Raw genomic sequence first — 27,956 nt, forward strand, 5'->3', positions numbered from 1 at the left:
TGTTGATTAGGTCCCTAGCCTTCGGTACTGCCTCTTGTTCTTTTTTTTGTGGTGAGTTTTTCCACCTTGTCATTTTATCCAGATAAGAATATATGAATGAGAGAAAATACTAAAAGTTTGGCAAAGACCCCAGAAAAATGTATGCTAACCAAATCAGAAGAGATCCAAAACCAGGGGAGAAGAAAGGGAGAGAAAAGAAAGAAAAAAATAGAAAATAAATAATTATACATATATATTGACTGGTGAATAGAACAGAGCCACTCGCTTGATTTTGGGTGTATTTTGGTCTTAGAAGAAACTACTCCCAAAATTTTAACAAAAGAAGAACTTGTATATATAGAAAAATAAGGGTAACCACGATGATTGTAAAGATGAAAATTTAAAAAAAAATTTAAAATAGGAATTGATAAGTTGGTTGGAAAAAGAAAAAAAAAGGAGGAGGGAATGTGCTCAGGCTGGAGACTAGAACAAAGCCATGTGCTAGACTAGGGTATATTTTGATCTATTAGAAGAAATTGTATCCCAAAATTTTTTAGAAATTTAGAAATTTTAGAAAAAAAACCCTATATATATACAAAAAATAAGGTTAAATACAACAAAGTGAAAAAATATGCGTATAACAATGAAGATTTAAAAAAACTTTTTAAAAGAAAGGTATTGTTAACATAAACTAGTTAAAAATGTTAAAAGAGGAACGAGGAGAAGAAAATAGAATAAGAAAAAAAATAAAAATTAAAATTAAAAAAATTAAAATTTACTCTTAGTAAAGTGTCATGGGGAAAAAGCCACGAATTCTATGTGTTACTTTCCCCTAGCTCTGGAGTTCTGCAGTTCTCATTGATCAGTGAACTTGGTTTTGGCAGGATGTTCTTGCTGATCTTCTGGAGGAGGGGTCTGTTGCAGTCATTCTCAAATGTCTTTGTCTGAGGTGGAATTGCACTGCCCTTGCCAGGGGCTGGGCTATGTAATCTGCTCGTATTCATGCTCGGGATCTTTTGTTCCCTGAATGCTTTCTGTAGAGCTTTGGAGGATGGGAATGAATATGGCAGCCTCCCAATCTCCGGCTCAGAGGAGCTGAGAGCTTGGGACCGCACTCCTCAGTGCACCCTCAGAGAAAAGCAGTCAGTCCCTCCCATCTCCCTGGTCTCAGGATGCACTCTAAGCTGACCTGGCCTGTGACCAAGCGTTTCTCTCTCTTGCACTTGGCCCTGTTTGGAGTCTTCAACCCCAGCAGATTCCTCTTGCACTGCTCCTCCTGGAACAGAAAGGTGAGTCTCCCTGGATCTGCCACTTGTGGGGTCCCTGCTTGAAGAACAGTGTACAACTGTGCCTTGGATCATGGTTTAAGGTAACCCCAAGCTGAAAGCCCCCTCCTCAGCTCCATCTGTGTAGTCGGCTTCCCTGCTTGGATACCTGGGAGCTCTCCCACACTCAGACACCCCCAATCTTTCTGTGACCCCGCGGGACCTGAGACCACACTCCCCTTGAGGTTTCCACCCCCGCTCAGCCTCTGGAGTGATGTCCCTCAGTGGAGCAGACTTCTAATAGTTCTTATTTTGTGCTCCGCTGCTCTACCACTTGCCAGGAGCTGGTCCTTTCCCCTGCGGTCTATCTTCCTGTCGCTTCGGATTTACTTCTCCGCATGTCCTACCTTTCAGAAAGTGGTTGATTTTCTGTTCTTAGAATTACTGCTCTTCTTCTCTTTGAGCTCCTGTTGAGTTTGTAGGTGTTTGGAATGGTTAGATTCCTATCTAGCTGAACTCCTGGGATCTGATGTTATTTCAGTCTGCTACTACCATGCCATCTTGCCTCTCTCCTATCATTTGTATTTTATTTCAAGGATATAATTAATTGTAAGATTGTTTTTTATGGGGACACCTGGGTGTCTCAATTGGTTAAGCATTTGACTTGGGCTCAGGTCATAGTCCCAGGGTTTATCAGGGAAACTGCTTCTCCTTCTGCCCTTCCCCTGGCTTTCTCTCCCTCTCTCTCGCTTGCCTACTCTCAAATAAATACATAAAATCTTTAAAAAGAAAGATTGTTTTTATAGACCTTTATATTTATAAATATTTAATATCCTATAATTATGTTAATTGTATTATATAATTTAAAAGTTGACTTAAGAAATGTTACTGATCTATATTTAAGAGTTTTCTTCTCCCTGTATAGTTTCTGTTTCTTCTAAGTTGCTCTTTACTCTTTTTGTTTTGATCTTATGTTAATTGCCCTTTTCAAAAGTCTGGTGATCCTTGGCTGCCTGGCACAATTAAGAATGAGGCACTAAAATTTTTGTTGGGAGATCTGAACCCATGTGTGGAGCTCATCCTCCATGGGCTTTACTTTGACGTCATCTGTTGGCTTGTTTTGTTCTTTCTTATTGAGCTAATCATATTCCCCAGAAAGGGATTTTTAGGTTCTTTCCCTAGCATTATCTGGCCTTGAGGGAAGATAGTTTCTCTTTCTAAATGTTTTGAGCAGTATATCTGGTTTTGAGCCTCATTGCCCAGCTTGTTCTATATGTCCACCTCTGAATCAATTATCTGGCTGAGTGATAGAGGACATTGACTGGGCAGGCCTAGGTGACCTTCTCACTGTTGGTGGAAGAGGGATTTAGCCATATTTAACTTATAAGAACTAAGATGGAGAAAGGATTTATTCTCCATAGGAAACCCAAAATATTGCAACTAGAGGAAGGGGAAATAAATGCTGGACAGGCAAAGTCAAAAGATGTTCACTATTTGAGGGTTGTTTTAGTGGAAATTAAATAGAAAAAAATGTTTTATATATACTTCAGCTAACAGGATTACATGCATTCCCCAAATGTGCTGTATATTCTACTTTAGGCTCCATTCCCTTGTTCATTTGTCCTTTCCATTTGGATGGCATTCCTATTCCCCATCTCTATCAATTTTATATTCTTTTTTAAAAAAGATTTTTATTTATTTATTTATTTGACAGAGAGAGAGAGTGAGATCACAAGTAGGCAGAGAAGCAGGCAGAGAGAGAGGGGGAAGCAGGCCTCCTCGCTGAGCAGAGAGCCCGATGTGGGGACTCGATCCCAGGACCCTGGGATCATGACCTGAGTCGAAGGCAGACGGTTAACCCACTGAGCCACCCAGACGCCCTATCAATTTTATATTCATTCTTCAAGTCCCTCCAGAAATGCTACCTCCTTCTTAAAATTTTACCTGTGGTTGTTTCTTCTTGAAAGCCATTGGATCTAATTATTTCATAAATATCCATTGCATAGCACCAGTCTTACCTCTGTAATCACTTACCTGTAGATTTAACTCATCCCTCTACTGGATTTGGAGCCCAGTAAATTAGAAACTGTGTGATTTGCATCTCTTGAATATGATGTTTCTATTCTTAAGATAGGAATTCCATGTTAGGTGCTCCATAAATATGTGTTCAACTGGAAAATACCATACTTTAGCATTTTTTGTGTAAAATATGCTTAGTTTTACATGCTTCCATTGTTAACTTGTCTAATTATATTCTTGGCAGAGTTAAAATGATTGCAGACTCAGGGAACATTGCTAGAGCCTTTAGTGGTTTTGCATATATTTAGCCAAATTTTTTAATATATAAAAAGCAACACACATTGGATCATTATTAAAGTAGTTGGTTTCTTTCTGGCAACATATTAGAAAAGTTTTGGAGAAAAATTTTATGTAACCGACTATTGAATACATCTATATGCCCAACATAGCAACTGGCACATGGTGGGTACTCAGTGAGTAGTAGTTGAAGTAAGTATCACTCTGTGTTGCACCTTGACAAAGCTTATAGAACTTGTTTCCTGTGCTATTAAGTAGCCTTTCTTGTTCTAAACAGAACCGAACATTTTTGGAGGTTTCTGCTCAGATCTCATATTGCCGCATATCTCTTTTTAGTCATGGGACCCTATGTGAGAAAAGTCCTGTGTGATGAGCTGGGAGCTCCAGCCAATTCTGCAATAAACTGTGTCCCCTTGGAAGATTTTGGAGGGCAGCCTCCTGACCCAAACTTGACTTATGCAACAACCCTTCTGGAAGCTATGAAAGGAGGAGAATATGGATTTGGAGCTGCCTTTGATGCTGATGGGGTAAGTAAGAAACTTTTCTGCCTGCCGACCCTTTTACGAGATAATAAGCCAAGTGCTGGAAGCCAGAGAATTCATGGGGCTGGCTGATATGTATGGGGCATTCGAACCCTAACTGGCTCTGCATGGTCTCTTCTTTTTTTTTTTTTTTTTTAAATTTTATTTATTTATTTGACAGACAGAGATCATAAGTAGGCAGAGAGGCAGGCAGAGAGAGAGGGGGGAAGCAGACTCCCTGCCGAGTGCAGAGAGCCTGATGTAGGGCTCGATCCCAGGACCCTGGGATCATGACCTGAGCTGAAGGCAGAGGCTTTAACCCACTGAGCCACCCAGGTGCCCTGGTCTCTTCTTTTTAATGGCTCTTCCGTATTGCAGTTAAACAGCTTTTACTTTTCGTAGTTCCAGGGTAGCATTATATTATAAAAAAGTTATTACTTTTAAAAATATTCACACAATAAATCCTTATTTATGGTTGGTTTAGTTAAAACCACCACATTAAGAAACTAGGTATTTCAGCAATAATTCTGGTTCTCCGTTATATTTGGGGGGAAAGTATGGGATAAGTATATGAAGGCTACTGACGCTTGAGGTGGTCATCCGCATTCCAACAGGTGGGACACATTCCAAACTGTGTCATGGTCCTGGGCCCTACAATACTCAGGAATTTCAAGAAGGTTTCTCATGCACTCCTTGGCTTCATTCAAGTTGTTTTAGATTGTTTAAATATAGGATGGTGGTAGAGTAGCTTGTGATGATTATGGGAATGGGGAGCTAGCAGCAGATGCCTCTCTCTGATCCTTGTCACCTGTTCCTTCTGGCAGGACCGTTATATGATCCTTGGCCGAAATGGCTTCTTTGTGAGCCCTTCTGACTCACTGGCCATCATTGCTGCCAACCTCTCTTGCATTCCGTATTTCCGTCAGATGGGGGTTCGAGGGTTTGGAAGGAGTATGCCCACCAGCATGGCCCTGGACAGGTAAGCAAGGATATCACCTTGAAGAATGTCATGGTAGGCTTCTGATGTCAATGTCACCTTTGTTGTTAGCTGTCGCTCATTCTTTCCTGCTCTGGTGGGAACTGTGGGAAGTATGGGAACTTAGAGACATGCATAGTGCCGGGGAGGGGCATGAAGAATCAGGTGGCCTGAACTTGATTCTTGGCTCCACCACTTCTTAGCTGTGGGAACTTGAGGGACATGTGATCGCTGTGCGTTTTTTTTTTTTTTTTTTTTGCCAGTCTTTTTTATTTTAGCAATTCTAGCGAGTGCAAAGTATTATTTCCTTTTTAAAAAATTCAAGTATAAGTACCATATAGTGTTACATTACTTTCGGGTGTACAATATGATTCAACAATTCTACACATTACTCAGTGCCCGTTATGATGAATGGCCTCTTGGTCCCCTTCACCTCTGTCACCCTCACACCCACCTCCCCTTTGGTATCTGTCAGTGCATTCTCTGTTCTTAAGAGTCTGGTGTTTTTGTTTGTCTCTTGTTTTTGTTTTGTTTCTTAAGTTCCACATATGAGTGAAATCATATGGTATTTGTTTTTCTTCGATTTACTTATTTCACTTAACATTATATTTAATAGCTGAGTAATATTCTATTTTATACATATACCATTTCTTCTTTATCCATTCATGTATGGATGGACCCTTGGGTTGCTTCCACATCTTTGCTTTTGTAAATAAACTGTAGTAAACATTGAGGTGTGTATATCTTTTTAAATTAGTGTTTTCATTTCCTTTGAGTAAACACACAGTAGTAGAATTACTGGATCATGTATTAATTGTATTTTTAATATTTTGGGGGCCTTTCATACTATTTTCCACAGTGGCTGTATCAATTTCCATTCCCACCAGCAGTGCACGAGGGTTCGTTTTTCTCCGCATCCTCACCAACACTTGTTATTTCTTGTCTTTTTTATTCCAGCCGTTCTGAGAGGGGTGAGATGGTATCTCACTTGGTTTTGATTTGCGTTTCCCTGATGATGAGTGAGGTTGAGCATCTTTTCATGTGTGTGTTGCCATCTGGATGTCTTCTTTGGAAAAATGTCTATTCAGATCCTCTGCCCACTTTTAATTAGATAATTTGTGTTTTTATGATGTTGAGTTGAATAAGTATTTTATATATTTTAAATATTAATCCCTCATTGAATATGTCATTTGTAAATATCTGCTCCCATTCAGTAGGTTGTCTTTTTGTTTTGTCAGTGGTTTCCTTCACTCTGTAAGAGCTTTTTTTTTTTTTTTCCTGTTATTTCTCCCTCCTGAGGAGACATACCTAGGAAAATGTTTCTATGGCTGACATCCAAGAAAATACTGCCTATGTTTTCTTCTAGGAGTTTTATGGTTTCAGGTCTCACATTTAGGTTTTTAATTCACTTTGAGCTTATTTTTGTGCATGGTGTAAGAAACTGGTCCGATTCCATTCTTTTCCAGTTTTCCAACACCATTTATTGAAGAGACTGTCTTTTCTTCCTTATATATAATCTTGCCTCTTTTCTCGTAGATTGAGTATATGAGCATGGATTTATTTCTGAGCTCTTTAATTGTTCTATTCCATTGATCTATATGTTGTTTATTTTTGTGCAAGTACCCTATACTATTGATTGTGATTTACTAATTCTGTGCCAGGCTCTGCTGTAAGCCCATTTCATAAACTCGGTAGTCATCATAACTACCCTGTGAGGTGGCCCATTTTACAGATGAAGGAACTGAGGTACAGGGAAGTTCAATAACTTGGTCAAGATCAGGGCCTAACGAGGGTGGAACTGGGATTCTAACTATGCCATTCCACCTCCATAGTGCATGGTCTTTTTAAAAAATTTTTTATTTTTATTTTTTTAAAGATTTTATTTATTTATTTGACAGACAGAGATCACAAGTAGGCAGAGAGGCAGGCAGAGAGAGAGGGGGAAGCAGACTCCCTGCGGAGCAGAGAACCCGATGTGGGGCTCAATCCCAGGACCCTGGGATCATGACCTGAGCCGAAGGCAGAGGCTTTAACCCACTGAGCCACCCAGGCGCCCCCAAAATTTTTTTATTTTTTGAGAGAGATGGGGAGAGAGAGAGAGAGAGATCAAGGGTAGGGGCAGAGAGAGAAGGAGAGAGAGAATCTTAAGCAGGCTCCACACTCAGTATGCAGCCCAACACAGAGCTCAATCTCAAGACCCTGAGATCATGACCTAAGCTGAAACCAAGAGTCAGATGCTTAACCGACGGAGCCACCCAGGTGCCCCCAGAGTGCACGGTCTTAATGACTCTGCAATATTACATCGCATGGGTGGTGGGACTGTAAGATCCATAGGAACCCAGAGAGGGGACAAGGGCCTCCGAGGAAGCTGCTGGGCTTACTCTGAGTTTCAGGGGCTGACACGACAGCCTTGGCTGCGCAGGCCTGCAGGTGACAGCTCCCCAGATGAGCCTTCATGGGTCATGCCGTTCAACCTCAAGTCCTCCCCCAGGCTTCATGTTGCCCTCAGTCCCATCCTCAGAAGGGAAGACATGAGTCTGGACTCATGAAGATGCAGAGAGGAACCCACAGCACAGTTTCCCCCTGCACACTTACCCCGCACCCGCCAGGACGTGGAGCCTCAGCGGGAAGAATGAGAGGGTCAGATGAGGGACCCATCCCTCTTTTCCCTCGCCTGTGGGGTAGTGGGCTGACCACCGCCAGGCCTTCTCCTGGGGGTGGGGCACAAATGAGGCTCGTCAAGCCGTGGAGCCGGGCGTGGGCTCCAGAGCCATTCTGCTGCAGGCCTCAGGAGAGAAGACAAATGAGAAGCAAGACGCTGTCCAGGCAGGAACCGGAGAAGATGGGGCAGATGCTCCAGGCAGCTAGAATAGAGGGTGGTGTGCCTTTGTTGCCCCCCGAGAACCTCTGCTCTCAGCCAACAACGCAGGAGTCCTAACTAGCACTGCTGGGCTCCCCAGGCCTGCTCCCTGACCCTTGGCTTTTAGAACTCGGGGTGTTGCTCTTCTAGGCATGTGGTTTCCCCTTCCCACCTCACATAGATTTAATTGGTCTTGAGTTTTTTTCTCTTAAATGGGAGTTATCATATGGTTTCACTTATATGTGGAACATAAGGAATAGCATGGAGGACATTAGGAGAAGGAAGAGAAAAGTGAAAGGGGGGAATCAGAGGGGGAGACGAACCATGAGAGACTGTGGACTCGGGGAAACAAACTGAGGGTTGCAGAGGGGCGGGGGTGGGGGGATGGGTTAGCCTGGTGGTGGGTATTAAGGAGGGCACAAATTCCACAGAGCACTGGGTAGCATATGCAAACGGTGAATCATGGAACATTACATCAAAAACTAATGATGTAGTGTTTGGTGACTAACATAACTTAATAAAGAAAAATAAAGTTGAGAATTCGATTAAAAAAATCATAACCATAAAAAATATATGGGAACTTGATCTTTCTCCTGAAGATTCTCAGGGACTAAGGTTGAAACTGGAGTTCCATTTCAAGCTTCTGACCATTTTTTTAACAAGGAGAGCCCATCCTTTGGCATGTTTACACTCAAATTCATGTGTTATCAACTTGAGCTTCAGCCCCTTTTGCTGATCTGACTCTCCCTACAGTGTGAGTGGCGTTTGGGTGTTGACCCTTGCTGGGTTGAAGGGACGATGTGGACATGCTCTAATCATTGTGTGGTTCCGTATCCCCCAGAGAAACCAGTCCAACAGTGCTTATATCCTGGGGATCCTTGTACACCTTGACTCTGAGAGCTGTCAGGGTGTCAAGACCCTGGGTGTCAGCAGCTTGTTGAGCAGCAGATCTTTTAGAAGAAGGCAACCAAAAGCACCATCCAATGGGGTGGGATGGAAAGGCAACTCCTGAACCTCAGTCTGAGTCTCCTGGAGTTTTGGTATCTAATCCTAGCAGTGGCTGGCTGTTCGTGATTCCATTTTGATAAGGATGACGGGAAAAGCCCTTTGAGTAGGCTCCATTCAAAAAGATACTGTGGGGGGGTGCCTGGGTGGCTCAGTGGGTTAAAGCCTCTGCCTTCAGCTCCGGTCATGATCCCAAGGTCTTGGGATCAAGCCCAGCATCGGTCTCTCTGCTCAGCGGGGTGTCTGCTTCCTCCTCCTCTCTCTCTCTGCCGCCTCTCTGCCTACTTGTAATCTCTGTCTGTCAAATAAATAAATAAAATCTTAAAAAAAAAAAAAAACCCAAGATACTCCGGTTTTTAAAACAAAGTCCCCAATACACCTTTATATCCGGCAAGTCTCCTACTAAGTGAGCCTTGTGTGCTTTGAAATCTTCTTTTCTATTGGTTTAGATTCGCATCATAATAACTGGTGATGTTGAGCTTATTTTCATATGCTTATTATCCATTTGTGCATCTTTTTTGTTATGTATTTGTTCATAATGCATTTGCTCAATTAAAATATTAGGTTGTTTGTCTTTTGTTATTGATTTATAGAAGTTCATTATATATTCCGGATAGTGTCTTTTGTTAGATATATGTATTGCAAATATTTTCTCCCTGCCCATTGCTTGTCTTTTCGTATTGTTAGTAGAAGTTTTTGATGAACAGGAGTTTTACATTTTGATGAGGTTAGTTCATTAATGTTTTCCTGTATAGTTAGTATATACTTTTTGTCCTCTGCGAGAAATTTCTGCTTGCCCAAAGGTCAGAAAGATGTTTTCCCTATGTTTTCTTCTAAATTTGTTGTAGTTTTAATTTTCACATTTCAGTCTATGATGATTTTGAATTAATTTTTGTGTGTGTTCATCGAAAATAATTTTCTTTCCTCTTGGTGCTTTTGTTAAAGATAAGTTGACTGTTTCTGTTTGGGTCTATTTTAGAATTCTCTGTTTTCTCTCATTGATCTTTACATCTATTCTTAGGCCGAGATTATGCGTGATTATTAAACTTTTAAATAAGTATCGAAATCAAGTGAATTCCCCAACTGTTTTTTTCTTCTTGGTCAAATTTAAAAAAATGATACATCTTAGCTTTTTTTGTATCTCTGTATACATTTTAGAATCAACTTGTCAATGACTAGCAGTTGTTACAGTTTTGATTGGGATTGGATAAATCTATAGAATAATTTGGGGAGAACAGCATTTTAGTAATATTGAGATCTCTAGTTCACAAATGTGTTTTATCTTTTCATTTTAGTTTTCTTCACTTTCTCTAATATATTTTGTAGTTTAGTTTCTCTTACGTATGCTTTGTGGCTTACTGTAGCGGTCTCACACAATTTTTGTTAAATTTATCTCTGAGTATCTGTGTTTCTGAGGCTATTATAAGTGGAATAGTTTTGGGGTGCCTGGGTGGCTCAGTGGGTTAAAGCCTCTGCCTTCGGCTCAGGTCATGATCCCAGGGTCCTGGGATAGATCCCTGCATCGGGTTCTCTGCTCGGCAGGGATCCTGCTTCCTCTTCTCTCTCTGCCTGCCTCTCTGCCTACTTGTGATCTCCATCTGTCAAATAAATAAATAAAATCTTAAAAAAAAAAAGTGGAATAGTTTTATAAATTTAATTTTCCAGTTGTTTGCTCCTAACAATTAGAAATGCAACTGATTTTTATAACTTGACTTCGGATTCTTCTACTGGGAAGAATATTTTGGATGCCCCCCCAACTTTATTTCTCTCCCTCAGGGGATATTGATAAGAAGCTCATGATATAATCCAACCTCAGTGCCTAGCAGCACCAAAGAGGACGGTGTAATATTCCACACTTTTTTTCCATTTGCCTTTGCTTATATCCTTCTGTTAAAAAAGCAAAAAAAAAGGTTTAATAAAACTGTGGAGAACAAGGCAAAAATGGAACCATCTTTAGTCACTGAGGACTCACGGTCATATAGGATCCTGATTGCTATGTAGGTTACTTAATATTATGGAAGCATATTTAATAATAACACCTTTCACTTACACAGAATTTTATAATTTAGAAAGACCTTGTGTGCAGTTGATTTCACTTGATCTTTGCATGAATTTGGCAGGTAATTGGGGAGTTATGACTTTCACCATCTTAAAGATGTTGAACCATGTATCAGAGAGGTTAAGTGACTTGTACAAGGTTGCACAGCTAATCAGAAAGTGACCCAGGATTTGAAACTGGGTCTTCTAGTGTACAATTGCATCTGCGTAGTAACTACCACTGGTGCAGATGGTCCCTGAGAAACTAGTTGAGAAGATTGCCCAACTCTCCTGGGGGGTAGCCAGCAACTTTCCAAACCCTGGCCAGGAGAGGCAGGTTTCACTCTGACAACAAAAACCATTTGTCCTCTTTTCTCCCGGACGTTTCCCATTTCACTTTGTCCCCTCCCTCCCAATAAAACTCTGTTTCAGTCGGAAACCAGAGGCCTTGCTCAGAAATTTCACAAAGGGCCTGTTCTGATACGTAAGTGACCATTTAAAAGGATTATTCATGCTTGCTGGTTGGGCTCCAGGAGGCTCCGGGGCTCTGACGTGGTGATTTGCTGTGGGTATTTGATCTATCTGTTGCGTAGCTCCCAGGTGGATTCTCATGATGGACACTTTATGAGCTTCTTTCTTAGGTAAAATAAATACAGCTTCAAAATCTTATCTTGATCATGGTTTACCTTGTAGGTTATTATTGTTTTTTTAAATGAATAAAATCATTGAAATGTGACCAAAAGTGCCAGAACCCAGAGGGGTGACAACTGAGTAGTTGAGACGCATTAAATGGTGCCCTTGCCTAAATTTTGGGATTCCAGAATTTGGATTGGGGGTGGTGGTGGGGACCTGCACCCTTGAAACTGATGAATTATTCAGGCCAGATTTCATTGTTCCCAGAGGGAAGACTTATAGTGTCTTTAATTTCTGCTCTTACAGTGTCACTGAAACAAGGACTCTATTTTCCCCAGGATAATGCAGTTTCAGCCTTGAAAAGGGCATTCTTTTGGAACTTTGTCATTCTGAATGTGTCTGATTTGTAGTTGCAGATGAATCTGTGTTGCTGAAATTGTTTTGGTTCAAATGATTTGAGAAGGAAAGCACATTCAGAGTGTATCTGTGGCCCGAGGTCTGTCTCCACCCCATCCAGAAGTATTAAATAATCCTCTGTGTCATCATCCTTCAATAATATTTATGAAGAGCCCATCTGTGCTTGGGAGTGTGCCGAGCGCTGTGCAGAACAAGGCAAACACACGCAGGCTTGAGCCCTTCTCATTAGAGATATTCACAGCCTCACACAACGCTAGCAACATCCTTGAGCACACTGCAAGTGACCCAGATCTGTAAAGTATGTTTTGACGGCAAGGGAGGCCATGTCAGGCCCACCACCCATAAGTCTGGTGGTGAAGGGAATTGATCCTTTTCTACCTTCTGTTGACTATCTGTGCCACCCCTGTTCACCATTGACTCACTCAAGGATAATACTTATTAAGGTCCTTTTGTGTCCTAGACATGGTCCCTTGCCGTGGGGGAACTTATAGTCTGATGGAGAAGACAAACAATAAGAAGTAAAGAGAAAATATAGATACACATTTTAACACGTGCTCATAGGATATGAACTTGGAGCAGTAAATTGTCAGATATGGAGCAGGAATCTTAGACGGGACAGGCAGGCGAGGACTTCCCGAGGAAGTTATGGGTAGGACCAAAGATCAGAAACATGCAGCTAGACCCAGCGAGGATGCTGGGATTAGAAATAGCCCATGATACGTGTGAAAATGCTTGTTTTTCAGAATATAGTCTACAGCAATCTGTTGCCAATTCCCAGTCTGAAATATGTACTGTAGCTTTATCCTGAATGTATGCAGCTGGGTGTTGGAATCCAGACAGTGTTAATGCTGTAAGTATGCAAGTATCTATTGAGCTACAGTGACCTTGGTTTTTACTACATCCTTTGGATCTGTGCTCTTTTGTCTCTAAGATCAGTCATGATGTTACCAGAGTAGTGGGAGAGATAGTGATCTGAGCTAATATCTAATTACTTAGTCTCCCATACATTGTTTCTGCTACAGAATGATGGGAATTCTTTTGCTTCAGCAGACAAATATGTTCACGTGGACCCTGTGTAAAAGTAAAAGAAAAAAAGAGGAAAAAAGCCCTTTATCATAAGAGTTATTCTCCTGAAAGTCTCTATAGCTGATATAGTCAGGGCCAAGGCAGAAAAGAGATGGTACCCTGAAAAGGGGTTTACTAAAGAGAGTTTAATAATAGTAACTTAATAACTTAATACAGAAGTCCGGATGAAGTTAAGGAAAGCAAAAATAATCAAGAAGAGTTGGAGAGGCACCCCAGGACACAGAATAGTAGAAAGTTGTTAGTTCCTCCAGGACTGAAGGGTCAAAATAGGAAGGGCTTAGGGTAACCATATCCTAGTAGGGTCTGGAGTGGTGGAAGGTGGGCTGTCAGACAGGAATGGAACTCGTCAGGGAGGAATAAATACCCCAACTCCTCTCTTTTTTCACCCTCCAATCTGCTGATGCCTCCTCTTGATCAAACCCAACTGGAAGCAGGAGCGCAATCTCTGATGTTTAGACTCCAAAGGAAGAGAGTAGGGCAGAGATGGCCATGGAATGAAGTGGCTCTGCCACTGGACAAATGATGAAAAAAAATTGTTCAAGGGTGAATATGGTTAACTCAACTCTATGCCTGAGGTCCAAAAAAGAGGGGAGAGGATGAGACTGGGAGTTAAGCAGATGGGGATTACTAAAAAGATTGGCCAGTGTGTTGGCTATTCTGGTTATACTTTGTTTGCCCCCTTCTATTCAACAGTCCAATTCCCTACTGCTGTTTAAATTTTCATATCTCCTATTACTAATGAGGTTGAGCATTTCTTCACATACTTAAGGGATTTGGGGGGTTCCTTCTTATTAATTGCCTATTCCTGTCCTTTGCTCACTTTTATATTTTGGGTTCTTTTTTATGGGCTTATCGGAGATCATTACATATTTTATATATTAGAGCCTTGTCAATTTTAAGCACTTCTAATTTTCACTTTTTTTCTTGACACAAAATTTTACCGCTAAGCTCTATGTCCAGACTGCTGTCAATACACAACTCTGTGTGGACAACTCAAATTTAATATGTACAAATAACAACTCTTCCAATTTTCCCTGAAAATTGCTCTTTGTTTTTATGTATGCTGTCTGGGTGAATCACCTATCACCCATATTGTAAACCTTAGCATGATCCTAGACTTCTACTTTTTCCTTATTCCCAAGGTACCATTAATCACTGAGTTCTGTCAGAAAGGCTACTTAAATGTTTCCTGAACCATTCTTTCTTCCCCAACCCTACTTTCACTTTCCTAGTTCAGGTTCTCATAATCTTCTCTTGAACTATTGCAATAGTCAATTAACCCATCTCCCTGCCCCCAGACCACCTCTCTTTCATGCATGTTCTAGACTACCCCAAGCAGAAAGCCAGACTTCTCACTCCTTTGCTTAAAATCTGTTGATATCATCACATACCTCCACAATGAGATCTCATGTCCAGATTCTAAAGCATGCATAATTTCCTGATTAGGAACATCTCACTCCTGCCTAGATTTTTTACCCTGCCCCCTAGATGTGTTGTGCTGAGAGGCCCCAAATTCAATGGCCTCTCATGCTGCTGGGCCTTGGAACAAGCTGCTGTCTTTCCTTGAAATGTGTTCCCTTTGCCCCACCCATACCATGGTTGTCTTTCCTTATTTTTCAGGCTTGAGTCAAGCATCACCTTCTTAGTAAGTCCTCCTTTGGTATTTTGTTCTCTCCACCCCATAGCACCGTATGGAACTGTTTCTTCATAGATCACTTTATCACAAATGTCACATTGAAAATACACACTTGTCTGTTTTCTAATGTCCAGTGAGTCCCATGAAGGGCAGAGTTTTTCTGTTTTTTTTTTTTTTTAAAAATTTTAAAAAGATTTTATTTATTTATTTGACAGAGAGAGATCACAAGTAAGCAGAGAGGCAGGTAGAGAGAGAGAGAGAGGAGGAAGCAGGCTCCCCACTGAGCAGAGAATCCGATGTGGGGCTCAATCCCAGGACCCTGAGACCATGACCTGAGCCAAAGGCAGAGGCTTTAACCCACTGAGCCACCCAGATGCCCCAGGGGCAGAGTTTTTAACCAGTGCCTGGCACAGAGTAGTTCTCAATAAGCACTTCTTAAATGAATGAGCTTTTTTTCCCTTTTGGATACCTTTTGTTTGGGAGAAAAAAATGACTAGAACTCCACAGATCTAAACACAGAATTCTCAAAGTTAAGTACTGTGAACTACCAACATACTCTTTTTGACTTTTGTAGAAAGTAGACTTGTTGATGCTATCAACTGTTGGCTCGAGAAGGTGTATCTGAATGATAAGAAAATAAATGATGCATAATTACACAGTCTTCTTTGACTATAATAAAACTGTGCCCGATTTATGGTTTTCATTTACATTTAGGTAAATTTATAGTTTAAGTCAGGTTTTTAGTAATGATATGGGGTATTGATTACAACTTTATCAAGGTGAGATAAAAGGAAGCAACCACATAGCGTCATTTCCTATTCAATAATTAAAAACTCACCACAGCCTGAACTTAAGAGCAGTATTATTTATTTCTTCCCCTATTAAGTAGGATGAGAAATGGATTTTTTTTCCCCTCAGACATTTAGAGGATGCCTCGTATTACTTTCTTGTATGTTTTTGGCTTTCACTTCCTGGAAAGGGGGCAAACAATGATTGAATCCCATTACTTGGTGTTTTTAAGAGCTGATGTCTGATAAACACATGATAACACATGTACATTTAGTAGAGGGCATTTATGAATTAATTGGCTAAAGGGAAAAACGAATTGTTAACATTTTAAGACTAGAAGCTGCGAGGGCTTTGGAGATGTTGGATAAACCATCTTTTGTTCAGAGTCATCTTTGGTTTTTGCTATTAGAGTTGGTCAAAAAAAGTTTTGTATAAGCATTAGGTGACCTGAGTTCCAAAATATGTAGTCATCATCACTCTCCCACGTAAAGTGAAAGACAAGCCATTTTTAGAATTCGGCTCTCTCTTGCCTCTTGCATTTGCGAGGACTCTGCCATTCTTTGGCTTCATCTCTAGAAAGGCATGGTCATTGCCAAGGGTCTCCAGCATCTTATCCTCAGACCTTCCACTTCTTGGTCCCGCTTTGGCCTTTGGCAGGTCACTTTGACCATTGGTGGACCCAGCGAGTACTGAAAGAAACCCCTTAAGGCTGCCTTGGGTGCTTGGGAATTAAAGACCATTTTAAGCAGGAATTTCTTTCTTTAAGATTTTATTTATTAGAGAGAGGGGGAGTGCAAGAAATCATGAGCAGCAGGGAGGAGCAGAGGGAGAGGGAGAAGCAGTCTCCCCTCTGAGTGTGGACTAAGTCCTGGGGCTTAGTCCTAGAATCCTGAAATCATGACCTGTGAGCCGAAATCATGAGTCAGATGCTTAACTGACTGAGCCACCCAGGCTCCCCTTGTCCCATTCATTTCTACAAAGAGGCATGAAGTAACTATATATCTTAATTATGGTGGTAGTTATATATACATCGTTGTATATACATCATTATACAAGTATATATAGATCAAGACTCTTGGAATGGTACAATTGATGAATTTTATTTTATGTAGATTTTACCTTGATAAAACTGATAAAAATAATCAAATCCTATTTTTTAAAAAGATTTTATTTATTTATTTGACACAGAGAGAGATCACAAGTAGGCAGAGAAGCAGGCAGAGAGAAAGGGGGAGGCAGGCTCCCTGCTGAGCAGAGAGCCCCATGCGGGGCTCGATCCCAGGACCCTGAGATAATGACCTGAGCAGAAGGCAGAGGCTTAATCCACTGAGCCACTCAGATGCCCTCAAATCCTATTTATTTAAAAACAAAACAAAGCACCTCCCTTGAGTCTTCCCTTACAGCTGGGGTCAGAAATCAACTCTAGTTCTCAGCGTCAAGGCTGGCGTTTAATAGACTGGCCAGGTTCAGGTGACTTGAGTGGCCTTTGGAATCTCTGTCCACTTCTTTTCTCTCTGTGGTGAGCCATAATATCAAGATACTACCTACAATTCTTGTCTTCTTTGGAAAAGACTAAACTTACATTTAGAGTTGGAGGGTCTGAGATTTCAAGGTCATTAGTCATATTTATTGGCATAAAAGATACAAGGAAGATAGGATAACCCAGCTTAATTCTGAGCCATATGCTTTGCCAAGCTGCCAGAGGAATTTGGCACTTAACAATGATTTAAATGAAGGGGATAATGATAAATCATCCTAGGCCTGAAGGTTCTTTTAAAGGAAAAAAGGCATGTCCTTTTTGTATGTGGCTTAGATTTTGAAATGAATTTTGTAACTCTAACCAAAAAAATAAAAGTTTTAAAATAGATTTTAACCTCCAACCTCAGAGGTTAGTGATAAGCTGGCCCTATTGGAATACTACTTAAATGGATTGCTAAATGTCCTCAGTTTTACTTTACCCATCAAGCTAATGGAACAATAGTAGTTAAGAAAGATGCACAGGGTGAATCGAGGAGATGCCCAGAATTTTGTCAGATCAGCAAAGGATAAGGGGATAAATGCATTTTTATTTACAATGCAATCTATTATAGTACCTTGTTCAATTTTTACCAAAGCCTCAGTAGTATTTGTCAGATGCTATCATTGACATTTTATTTATAAGAGAGAGATCATTTTGAAAGCGATTTGCCTAAGGTCACCCATCAGGAAAGAAGCAGCGAAGACGAGTTTCAGACTGTCTAATTCCAAATCTTTTATTTTTTTTATTTTTAATTTTTAATTTTAATATTTGGTGGGATTTTTACTCTTACCCTGCCTATTTATTTATTTATTTTTTAATTTTTTTGTTTTAATATTTTGTCTAATTCCAAATCTGATCATTTCTTTACTGATCCTAATTGTTGAGAGCAGAAAGGCATTCTGATTGTTACTTGAGTGTAAGTCACTTGTACGGGTTGGGGGTGTGTTGTTATGGGAACGTCTGTTGCCCAAAAAGTGGCAGATGACATCAGACAAGGATAATTGATTTCAACCCCAAGATGTCTTGTAAATTTCAACCCTGAACATCACTACTATTTCATAAAGCTCTGGAAGAAGCAATCCCTGGCTTTAACTTAAGACTTCCAGGAAAATGTTGACTGGAGTTCAAGGTGAGGCTTGAATTTTATACCCTTGCCTCAGGATCTGCTTGAAGTAGTAAGATCAGCAGCGGCCACATGAGAAAACTCTGATCAGGTTTCAACGGCTTTTCTCTGTTACATTCTCTATAAAGTGGGTTAAGCAGATACAGTTCCTTCTCCCTAAGAGTTTTTAATCTCAGACAGACAACATTGATAACCAGAAACATAAAATATACCGATTAGCTATAATGGGTTCTTTTAGTAAATGAAGTGCCAGGAGTTGGGTATAAGATGTCCGTGCATAGGAAAAAAGAAAAAAAAGACAAGAAATCTTGTCAGCCCCTGTTGATGTGCCCTTTACAGTGAGAGTGGAATCCAGATCTGAGTAGCCATTCATCTTGCCCCTGACCGGGTTTCTGCCTGGGGTTTCAATTTGTCATTTGGAATTCTGAATTCTTTTAGAGTGCTGCATTGCAGTCAGGGGTTTATATCCTAGTATGCAGGAAAACTCTTTGATGAGTTGGTGCCTTTATGTAAGAATGCAAGATCTCTATCCAGGGCTCACAGAGAGAGTCTATCAGTCAGGATCTTTGTGCTGCAAATGAGAGAAAAACTAGGTGAGCCGGGGCCTGAGTAATAAAGGGAATGTGTTGGCACACATCACTAAAAGAGAGGTGGCTGCAGGTGAACCTCGATCCAGCAGCTCAAATGAAAGGTCCACTTGACCTGGATATTGCTGTCAGCTCTGCCTCAGAAGGTAGCACTCTCATACGCAGACTCCCTGCTCTGGTTCTCCAAGCCTTCTCTTTGGGGGAGCAAATACCTGTAGGATTCCAGACTTATCGCTCCCATACAGTCTTGTCTATGAGGATGAATGGTTTCTTCCTTCCTCTCTCTTTCTTTCTTTCTTTCTTTCTTTCTTTCTTTCTTTCTTTCTTTCTTTCTCTTTCTTCTTTTTTTCTTCTTCCTTTCTTTCTTTCTTTCTCTTGTCTATGAGACAAAGCTTTTCCAGAAAACAAAAACAAAAACAAAAATATCTCCTTGAGTCTTGATTTTGTTTTGGGTCTGTACCATCTCGGATCCATTGACTGACCAGGGCCATGAGGGGGTAAGATACATTGAAAATCTTAAGTCCCTTCCCCCTTATTAGGTGGAGCTGGGAGGACTGTCATTCTTTCCCAAACCAAATGACCAAGAATGGATGCAGTTGTTCTCCAAAGCAAGATCTTTTTTTCTCCTTCCAGAAGGGAGAAGTAACTGCAGCAATTTGGGACCCAGTGGCTGCAGAGGGATGGAAGCTAGAGGGCAGTGGGGAGAACTCAGGACCTGGCTGAGAGCTCAAGGTGCCCTGCTTGTTGTCCCTCACACCCCTGCCAATCCTCTGCTGTTTACCAGTAACTGACAGTGACATTGGACTTGGAATGGCAGTGCTTGCCTATGATCCTTGTATAAGAGGCTCATGGATTCATCTGTCCTTTCCCATTCTCTCCTCTCTACTCCTCTCTTTCCTTCCTTCCCTCCATCTTCCTCCCTCCCTTCCTCCATCTCTCTTGACTTCTCCCTCTTTCCTTCTTTTGTTCTTCCATCCTCTCCCTCTCTCTTTACCTACCTTCTACTTTGCCATTTTTCAGACAACATTGTTTTAGTACCTGCTGAGTGCCAAGCACACTGCAGGGTTCTGGATATGACTGATGGAGTTCATCTTCTCTCCTGCCTCCTTTTTTTTTTTTTCTATCAAACTTCATTGTCAACAAACTTTATAAATATTCTCTGTGTAAGGTGTTCTGTTAGATTTAGAGAAATTCATGACTTTAATCTGATGTTAATGATAGATTGGGAGAGTGTTTTCAAATCATTGACTACGACATAGCCTACAGATTGTCTTGCACAGATTCTACTACCTATATTTAGGAGTAGGAAGGAGAGAGAGAACATAAGTTACGGAGTGCAAACACGTATGACTGCCAACGTACTCAAATGAGCTCATGCACAAGATGGAAAATGGTACTTTCTTTCATTGGCTTCTACGTTCAGCTTATCCAAGTTTGAATTCGGACTCCTCTACTCTGGCTGTGATCTTGGGCTGGTTCCCTGATCAGGGTCTCGTCTGCTAAATGAGAGTACAATAGCACCTCTCTCATTAAGGATTAAATGAGCTAATATATGGATAATGCTTAGAACAGTGCCAGTCTACAGTAAGAGCTCCATGAATATTAGCTATTATTAACATAATAATGGAGTTTTATAAGTAACAAACTCAAGACTGAACAGTGGATCCTGATGACTCCTCTCCGGTTCTTCTACTAAGGAAGCAGGACTTAATCAGTGGCTACACTTAGATCCTACATCCCCCCTGTAGATAAGTGATTAGGTGGTTCTCCTTCTGTGGGTACCTCACACTTCACAGTACAACAAAGCTTTTAGAAAACTGCTGCATGGACCTCAAGTATCTGTATTTGGTAGTTCTTCAGATTATTTTATAAGTAATCATTGTTAATTTCCTTTTTTAAAAAGATTTTATTTTAAGTAATCTCTGCACCCAACATGGGGCTTGAACTTACAACCCCAAAATCAAGAGTCAAGTGCTTCACCCACTGAGCCAGCTGGGTGCCCTTAATGATTGTTGATTTTCTTTAGCTCTTTTTTACATGTATATGGAAACATTCAACTAGGTGTTCAGGATTGAACCCATTGCTTTTTGATCTTCTGTCTTTTTGTTAGCATCCTTTATTTCGTCTTTGATTTCTTCATTGACCCATTGGCTATTTAGCAGCATGTGTTTGTATTTTTTCTAGTTTTTGCCTTATGATTAATTTCTAGTTTCATACCATTATGGTCCAAAAAGATGAAATCATATCATTATGATTTCAGTTTTATTAAACTTATTGAGACTTGTTTTGTGCCCTATAATGTGATCTATCCTGGAGAATTTTCCATGCACATTTGGGAAAAAAAATGTGTGTTCTGTTGTTTTTGGATGGCATGTACTGCATACATCTGCTAAATCCATCTTGTCTAACGTGTCGTTCAAAGACACTGTTTTGTTATTGATTTTCTACATAGATAATCTATCTATTGATGTAAACAGTATGTTAAAATATTGTCTCTCATTTTCTCCTTTTAGGTCTGTTGATAATTTGCTTTATGTATTTAGGTGGCCCAATGTTGAGTGCATAGATATTCATGATTGTTACACACTCTTGTTGTATGGACCCTCTTATGAGTATGTAGTGTCCTTCTTTGTCTCTTCTGACAGTCTTTGTTTTAAAGTCAATATTATCTGATATAAATATCACAGCCTTGGCCTTTTTTCCTGCTTCTGTTGGTATGGATTATCTTTTTTTCATCCTTTCACTTTCAGTTTGGGTATGTCTTCAGGTCTGAAGTGAGACTCCTCTAGGCAGCTTTTTTACATCCTTTGAAGTTGTTACAAATTGGAAGATCTTTGTTCACTCTAGCAAGTGCCTCTCTGGAACATGTATTGGACTCTGGAAGCCTTATTTCTTTAGAAAAATAGTCTTTCTGAGTAAACACAGGGCTTCTTTCTCTTCTTCTAAAACACACCTATGTCTGTCTGTATCCTGGCCAAAATCATTACCCACCCCCCCCCTTACAAAGCTCAAGCTTTTTTCTCCACTGCTGATTCTGACGGTAGGATTTTGACTTTGTATTGACATCCCATTAAAGCCTAAAATGTGATTTGATTGCATATTGTAAGCGCTTGTCCATTTCCTTATCTGTTCAGTAGCTCAGCCAAAAGCTAAAAAAGTAAAATAAAAGAAGCACCATGACCAAATGAATTACCCTGTGTTATGTCGATGCCCAGGGTTGAGAGGACGGAGGAGAGATTCACAAAAATGGCTTTCTTTTTTTTTTTTTTTTTAATTAATGTAACACCAGCTGTTTCCTTTTTAAATAGCATTCAATCCCAATTATTATTGTCATGGTCATTTCCTGCTTTTATACTGACTTTCTAAAAAGTCATAAGCTCCTCTATAGTCCTTTTAGCTGCAAAACCACTAACTGAGTCCTCTGGTATACTAGGGAGAAACTTGGGACATGGAAGGGCAGATATTCCCCCCAAATGGGGTTTGTTTACCTGAATCTTACCAAAGCAGGTAGGTGCCAGGAGACATTTAGAAGGAGAGCTGGCTTGAAGAAGGCCATTGGATCTGTAGAGGAAATTTCCATCTGAGGACCACTTTCAGAGACAGGCTGGGTTGTGGCTCTGGGTCAGCAAGACATGGAGCCCGGGTGGGGCTGACTAGAGAGAGAGAGAGAGAGAGAACTCTTGGAGGCGCTGTAGGAAACGACAACAACCAACAACAGCAGAAAAGGAGTTGCAACTGTGAGATCTGGTATATCTGACTTTACCACTGATTCTTGTCACTCCTTGAAGCCTGGCTTGCCTCTCTGGACAGGAAATGATCAGGGCTGGTATAGTGGTTCTTCCCGCACAGAGCTTCCAGGGGCCCACATTCCTTCTAGCTCATTGCTCTGCCTCCCTTGGGGAAAACCTTTGCCCTTGCGTTTTAGGATAGTAGGAGTTCCAGCTACCATGTGTGCATCCAGGCAGCGACTGGAGTAAGGATAAAGAAGAAGGGAGGAGCGGAGAGAGACATATCATCTGTCTTTCAAAGAGGTTCACAGAAGCAGACCGTTGACACTTTTGTTTATATCCTACTGGCCGGAACTTAAATTACACGCCTGCCTGCAAGGGAAGCTGGGAAATGGAGTCTTCATTCTGAATGACCAACGTGTGCAGCTCAAAATCAGGGGTTTTCTTATCAAGAAAAAGGAAGAGAATGGTTGTAGAGGGTCAACTAGCCGTGTAGAAGGTTTTTTAAAATTATTTTTTAAAAGATCCTTTATTTATTTATTTGGGAGAGAGCACAAGAGCACAAGCTGGGGAGAGGGGCAGAGGCAGAGGGAGAAGCAGACTCCCTGCTCAAGAGAGCCCAATGCAGGGCTCGATCCCAGGACCCCAGGCTCATGACCTGAGCCAAAGACAGACACTTAACTGATTGAGCCACACAGGCGCCACATTTAGATGATGTTTTAAACATTCTGTGCCGATTATTGTGTTCTGTGCAGATATAAAATACCGTTTTCTCTAATATTTGACTTGCTAAAATCTTTCTTTGTTGTTGTTATTTCTGGGGACTAAAGAGAATGCCAGAAACTATGATAATGATGATGTTAATGAGGAGGCGGAGGAGGAAAAGAAGAGAATTGTTCATCATAGAAAACTTGTAAGACCATGACCTGAGCTGAAGGCAGAGGATTTAACCCACTGAGCCACCCAGGCGCCCCATATGTGTCTTTTTAAAGTAAAAAAAAAAATCTTTTCCATGAAGCCGTCCAGTGTAGTATTTAAGTTCACCTTCACTGACAATGAATGTTAAAGTTACGATTCTGTTAATGAGGAAATCAGTGTGAATAACTTCAGGTAAGCAACTGTCAGTAACTGTTAGTTCATTTAAATCATTTGCCCACCATTAAAGAACATTCTAGAATTATGGGCGCTTCTCTGAAGATGCCATTATCTTTGATATCAGTGAGTTTTTTCACTTACTCATCAATAAGCATTTATGGAATACCTTCTCTGGGTCAGATAGTGTTATAAGTGAATACAATTTCTGCTTACCCTAAAAAAATTTTATGATTTAGTGAGAAAGATCAATATCCTGAGGAATGCTTACAATACAGTGTGAGGAATGCAGTAATAGGGGCCATGAAGGCGCTGAGAGGAAAGCATTTACATTGGTCTGGATTGAGATCAGAACTTGTGGCTGGAATAGAATTTTTATTCTCTTAGGTTCTAAGTGTTGCTCAGGGGAAGCCCTTGAATGAGCTCCTTGGGAACAGGGGCACATTTTATTCTTTACCTCTGTTTTTTAGGCTGATTATAATGCTTTGACCGCAGTGGTTCAATATGGCAAGCTGGGATGAGTCAGGTCAGGAAAAGAGAAAACATTCTAGAGCAAAGTATCCGTTGTGTGAAAGAAAATGCTCCAAGGTGGTAGAAAAGAGCACGAGCTTTGGATTCGCAGAGACCTGAGTTCAGGTGTGAGATCCGCCACTACTTAGCTGTGCAAACGTAGGGAAGTTATCTAACCTCCCTGTGCCTGTTTTCTCATCTGTGAAGTGAAAATTAGAGTACTTAACCCCATTAGGTTTAAATGCAGCTGAGATGGGAAAACACATGTCAAGCGATCAGCAGAGAATAAGCATTCAATGAATTATTAGCTATTTTATTACTTATAACCTAGTTTACCTAATTTTTCCCTCCCTCCTTTATATCTTCAATTTTTAAAAAAGCTTTTATTTTTTATTTTTCAAGTGAGAGAGAAATAGAGCAGGGGGAGGAGCAGAGGGAGAGGGACAAGCAGGTCCCTGCTGAGCACGGAGCTGACTCAGGGCTTGATTCCAGCACCCAGAGATCATGACCGGAGCCGAAATCAAGAGTCAGACACTTAACGGACTGAGCCACCCAGGCGCCCCTCAATCTTCAGTTTTATGAAGTTGTTTGTAGAGGAAGGTGCTTTCTCTGGGTCAGAATGTCTCTGACAACTAGAAGTAAACCTCACACAGACTATGCTTCATGATGTCTTGGTTGAGAATCTTTGAGTTAACAGACATTTATAGTCTGATTCTGACGAATACCACATGCTAATATGTCCTACATTCTATTTACTCTGTGTTCTCTACTTCCTAAAATAGGAAAGGGTGCACTGTTGAAGTGTTGCCAGATTTTCTTTACAAGTGGCTGGCTCGCTTTTCCTTAATTGATGAGTCACCCTTTGTCGACGGGACCCATTTCCATGGGAATTTCTAGATCTTCTCAGAGCTCATGTTCTGGGGGCTCCCCTCAACAAGTGATGTGAGGCATTTTTTTTTTTTTAAGATTTTATTTATTTGACCGAGAGATCACAAGTAGACAGAGAGGCAGGCAGAGAGAGAGAGAGAGACAGTGAAGCAGGCTCCCTGCTGAGCAGAGAGCCTGATGCGGGACTCGATCCCAGGACCCTGAGATCATGACCTGAGCCAAAGGCAGCGGCTTAACCCACTGAGCCACCCAGGCGCCCGATGTGAGGCACTTTTAAGCCACGAATGTCAGCTGGTCACGGCCGCCACGTCAGAGATTGTATCTCCTCCAACTGGATTGAGAGACCATTTCCTTAATGGTTTCTTCCTTTTGTAAAACTATGTGCCGTGTGCTATTTATGAGAAGAACAGAGTATTCCAGAACACGTTCAGTTGCTCAGGGATAACTGACCTAACAAAGGGAGCAGTGAGGTGAGGGAGAAATCCAGTTGCGTGGCGGCCCCTGGTCTTCGTGTGGCTTGAAGAGATTGAGGATGCTGATGTGTTCTTCGGGGAGAGATTCACAGTTTGACAGGAAACATCTGTTTTAATCTGCTCCAACATCAACACGATCGATGTGGTAGGAAGCCTGTTGTTACTGTGTGGGTTCCATTTCTCCAGCCAGAGCTGGGCCTGGGCTCAGGGCTGTTTGGACAGGCAGCACAGTACGGTCTCATTTGTCTCAATATGGACATAACAGGCAGCATTATTTGAGAGTGTCCTGGGGCTATTTCTCTATTTGAGGGAATTATTTTCCTTCCAAACCTGTCTGGCTCTGTCTTCATTTCTCTCTATCTCTTTTCCTTTATGTTTTCTCTCTCTTGGCGCATTTCCATTCTGGATTGCGATTATGAGTGATCACTTTTCAACCCTAACTCTACCACTGCTTCCTCTCCCATGAGCAGGAAGGGCTTCCTGTGGAGAATGATCCTCCCCAGGGGTATCAAAATGTCCAGGAAACAAGGGTGCAAAGATTCAGACTCTCACACTCACAAAACTGTAGAGATCGTCTTCTACCCCTTAAGGTCTAACTTCCTCCTCTCCCCACCTTCAGAATCACTACCTAGAATTAATTAAAAATTCTGTTCCATTGGCATTATAGAGAAGGCTTGTAGGGAAACCTACCTCATTTTTCCTTTTTTTTTTTTTTTAAGATTTATTTTATTTATTTGAGAGAGAGAGAGTGCACATGTGCAGGTATAGGGAAGGGCAGAGGGAGAGGGAGGGAAATCTCAAGCAGACCCCCTGCTGAGCACAGAGTCTGATGTGGGGCTCGATCCCACGACCCTGAGATGAGGACCTGAGCCAAAATCAAGAGTTGGACGCTTAACTGACTGAGCCACCCAGGTGCCCCTCATTTTTCATTATTTGAAAGAGTAGAGTTGGTATCTGACACTTAAAATTGGCCTCTGGAGAATTCAAGGAATTCAAAGTATACTTATCATATCAGTGCATCTGTGATACTAATCACTACAAAAAATTATTACACTGCTAATAAAATGTGAAGTGTAGATTCATAGGACTGAGCCCACCTTTTCTACATGATCATTTTTAAAATTCTACTGCCCATGAAGTCCTAAGCATTGTGAACGACTAATAAAAAGACATAGGTGTGGATATTCTCAACAATGACAACAACAACAAAGCCACAGTCACACTCAGATAGAGTCAAGGTCCTTTTATACTCATTTTGGTACTGATCAATCAAAAGATACTGAAAAGATCGTGTATTATATCACTGGAACCCACTCTGCACCGCTAGTTGAGATAAATCCAGAAGCTTCCAAGTTCTTTTTTGTTGACTCGGGCAGTGGGCCCAAATGAGGGTCAATGAAAAGACCTCCAGTTGGCTATTTTCTCCTCTCACCTGCTTTCTAGCTAGTGACCCCAATGTATGTGTATTCCAGATGTTGGCCCTATCCCATGTGGACAAAGTCATTTCCTTTGTCTTTCCAACATCTTCTTGCATGGGTAGGCTGGTGTCTGCCCTGCCCTGTGCCAGGTGCTGTGTGCAACAGCAGGGGAGGTCCATAAGGAAATGATAAGATACATTCTCTGCCTTAAAGAATCTCAAAGGCTGAGAGGAGGTAATAATTACAGACAGTAAGCTAGTAATTACAGAGATAATAGGTACGAGGCACATTGATGAGGAGAGAGGAATCAACTTGGCTTGAGATTGGAGGCTGCTAGGGGGAGGGGAGACTTCAAAGAGGAGGACGTGTTTGGAGAGTGTTTTAAAGGTTGAAGAAAAGGTTTGGAGAACAGGAGTTTGTCTGGTGGACGGGAAGGAGAGTTGGAAGGACATGCCAGCCGGTGGACAGCAATCAGTAAAATGGTGTGAGGCATAAATTATCAAGACACATGAGGAGACTGATAAGCGTGATGTTTCTGGAACATTTGTTGCAGGGCTCAGGGAGGCATACAGAAATAAACCAGTGGTAAGAAATGATGCTGGAAATGTAGCCAAAGGCCTGGAGAAGGAAAGGCCACCATCTTATGGGCCCGGACCTCATCCTGTAATGTAGAGATAGTTCTTTGCACCTTACGTTTCCTGTGGAATCTGTCTGGCTTCCGATCTGCATATTTGCTTTTATTTGCTGGTCATTCAAGACCCAGCACTCTCTAGTAGCCTGTTACTCCTCACGTGCAAAACCTGGGCCATGGATGGAAAACCATGGGCCAAATCAAAGTCTGTAGACCTAGGAACGCGAGCTGAGCTCTGGGAAGTGTGGGATGTGCTGACAGCCCTTAGGGAGAGGAACTGAGTGCCTGTTCCAAGAGGTAGTCTTAAGCGGGACCCTGAATCTGAAGGCTGGCGGGTGGGTATCCAACTGGATGAAGGCCTTCAAGGGAATTCAGGTAAGAGCTTTAGAATTGGAACTGGGCTCACTTGACCACTGTTGGGGGCATTCAGAGCAAGGCCTACAGCCAGGAGGAATCCTCTGGGCCAT

General features: G+C 41.3%; 1 protein-coding gene across 2 annotated transcripts in view; it reads left to right on the top strand.

Moving 5' to 3' along the window:
• Positions 1 to 27,956, top strand: part of PGM5 (phosphoglucomutase 5) — a 197,081-nt gene that overhangs the window by 42,239 nt on the left and 126,886 nt on the right. For both annotated transcript variants that reach the window (XM_080819403.1, XM_080819402.1), the window contains exons 5-6: positions 3,897 to 4,087; positions 4,906 to 5,060. In XM_080819403.1, the coding sequence (XP_080675529.1) occupies positions 3,897 to 4,087; positions 4,906 to 5,060 (346 nt within the window). The remainder of the gene's footprint in view (positions 1 to 3,896; positions 4,088 to 4,905; positions 5,061 to 27,956) is intronic.

Source organism: Martes martes, assembly GCF_963455335.1.
Source record: "Martes martes genome assembly, chromosome: 12".
NCBI classification, from domain to species: domain Eukaryota; kingdom Metazoa; phylum Chordata; class Mammalia; order Carnivora; family Mustelidae; genus Martes; species Martes martes.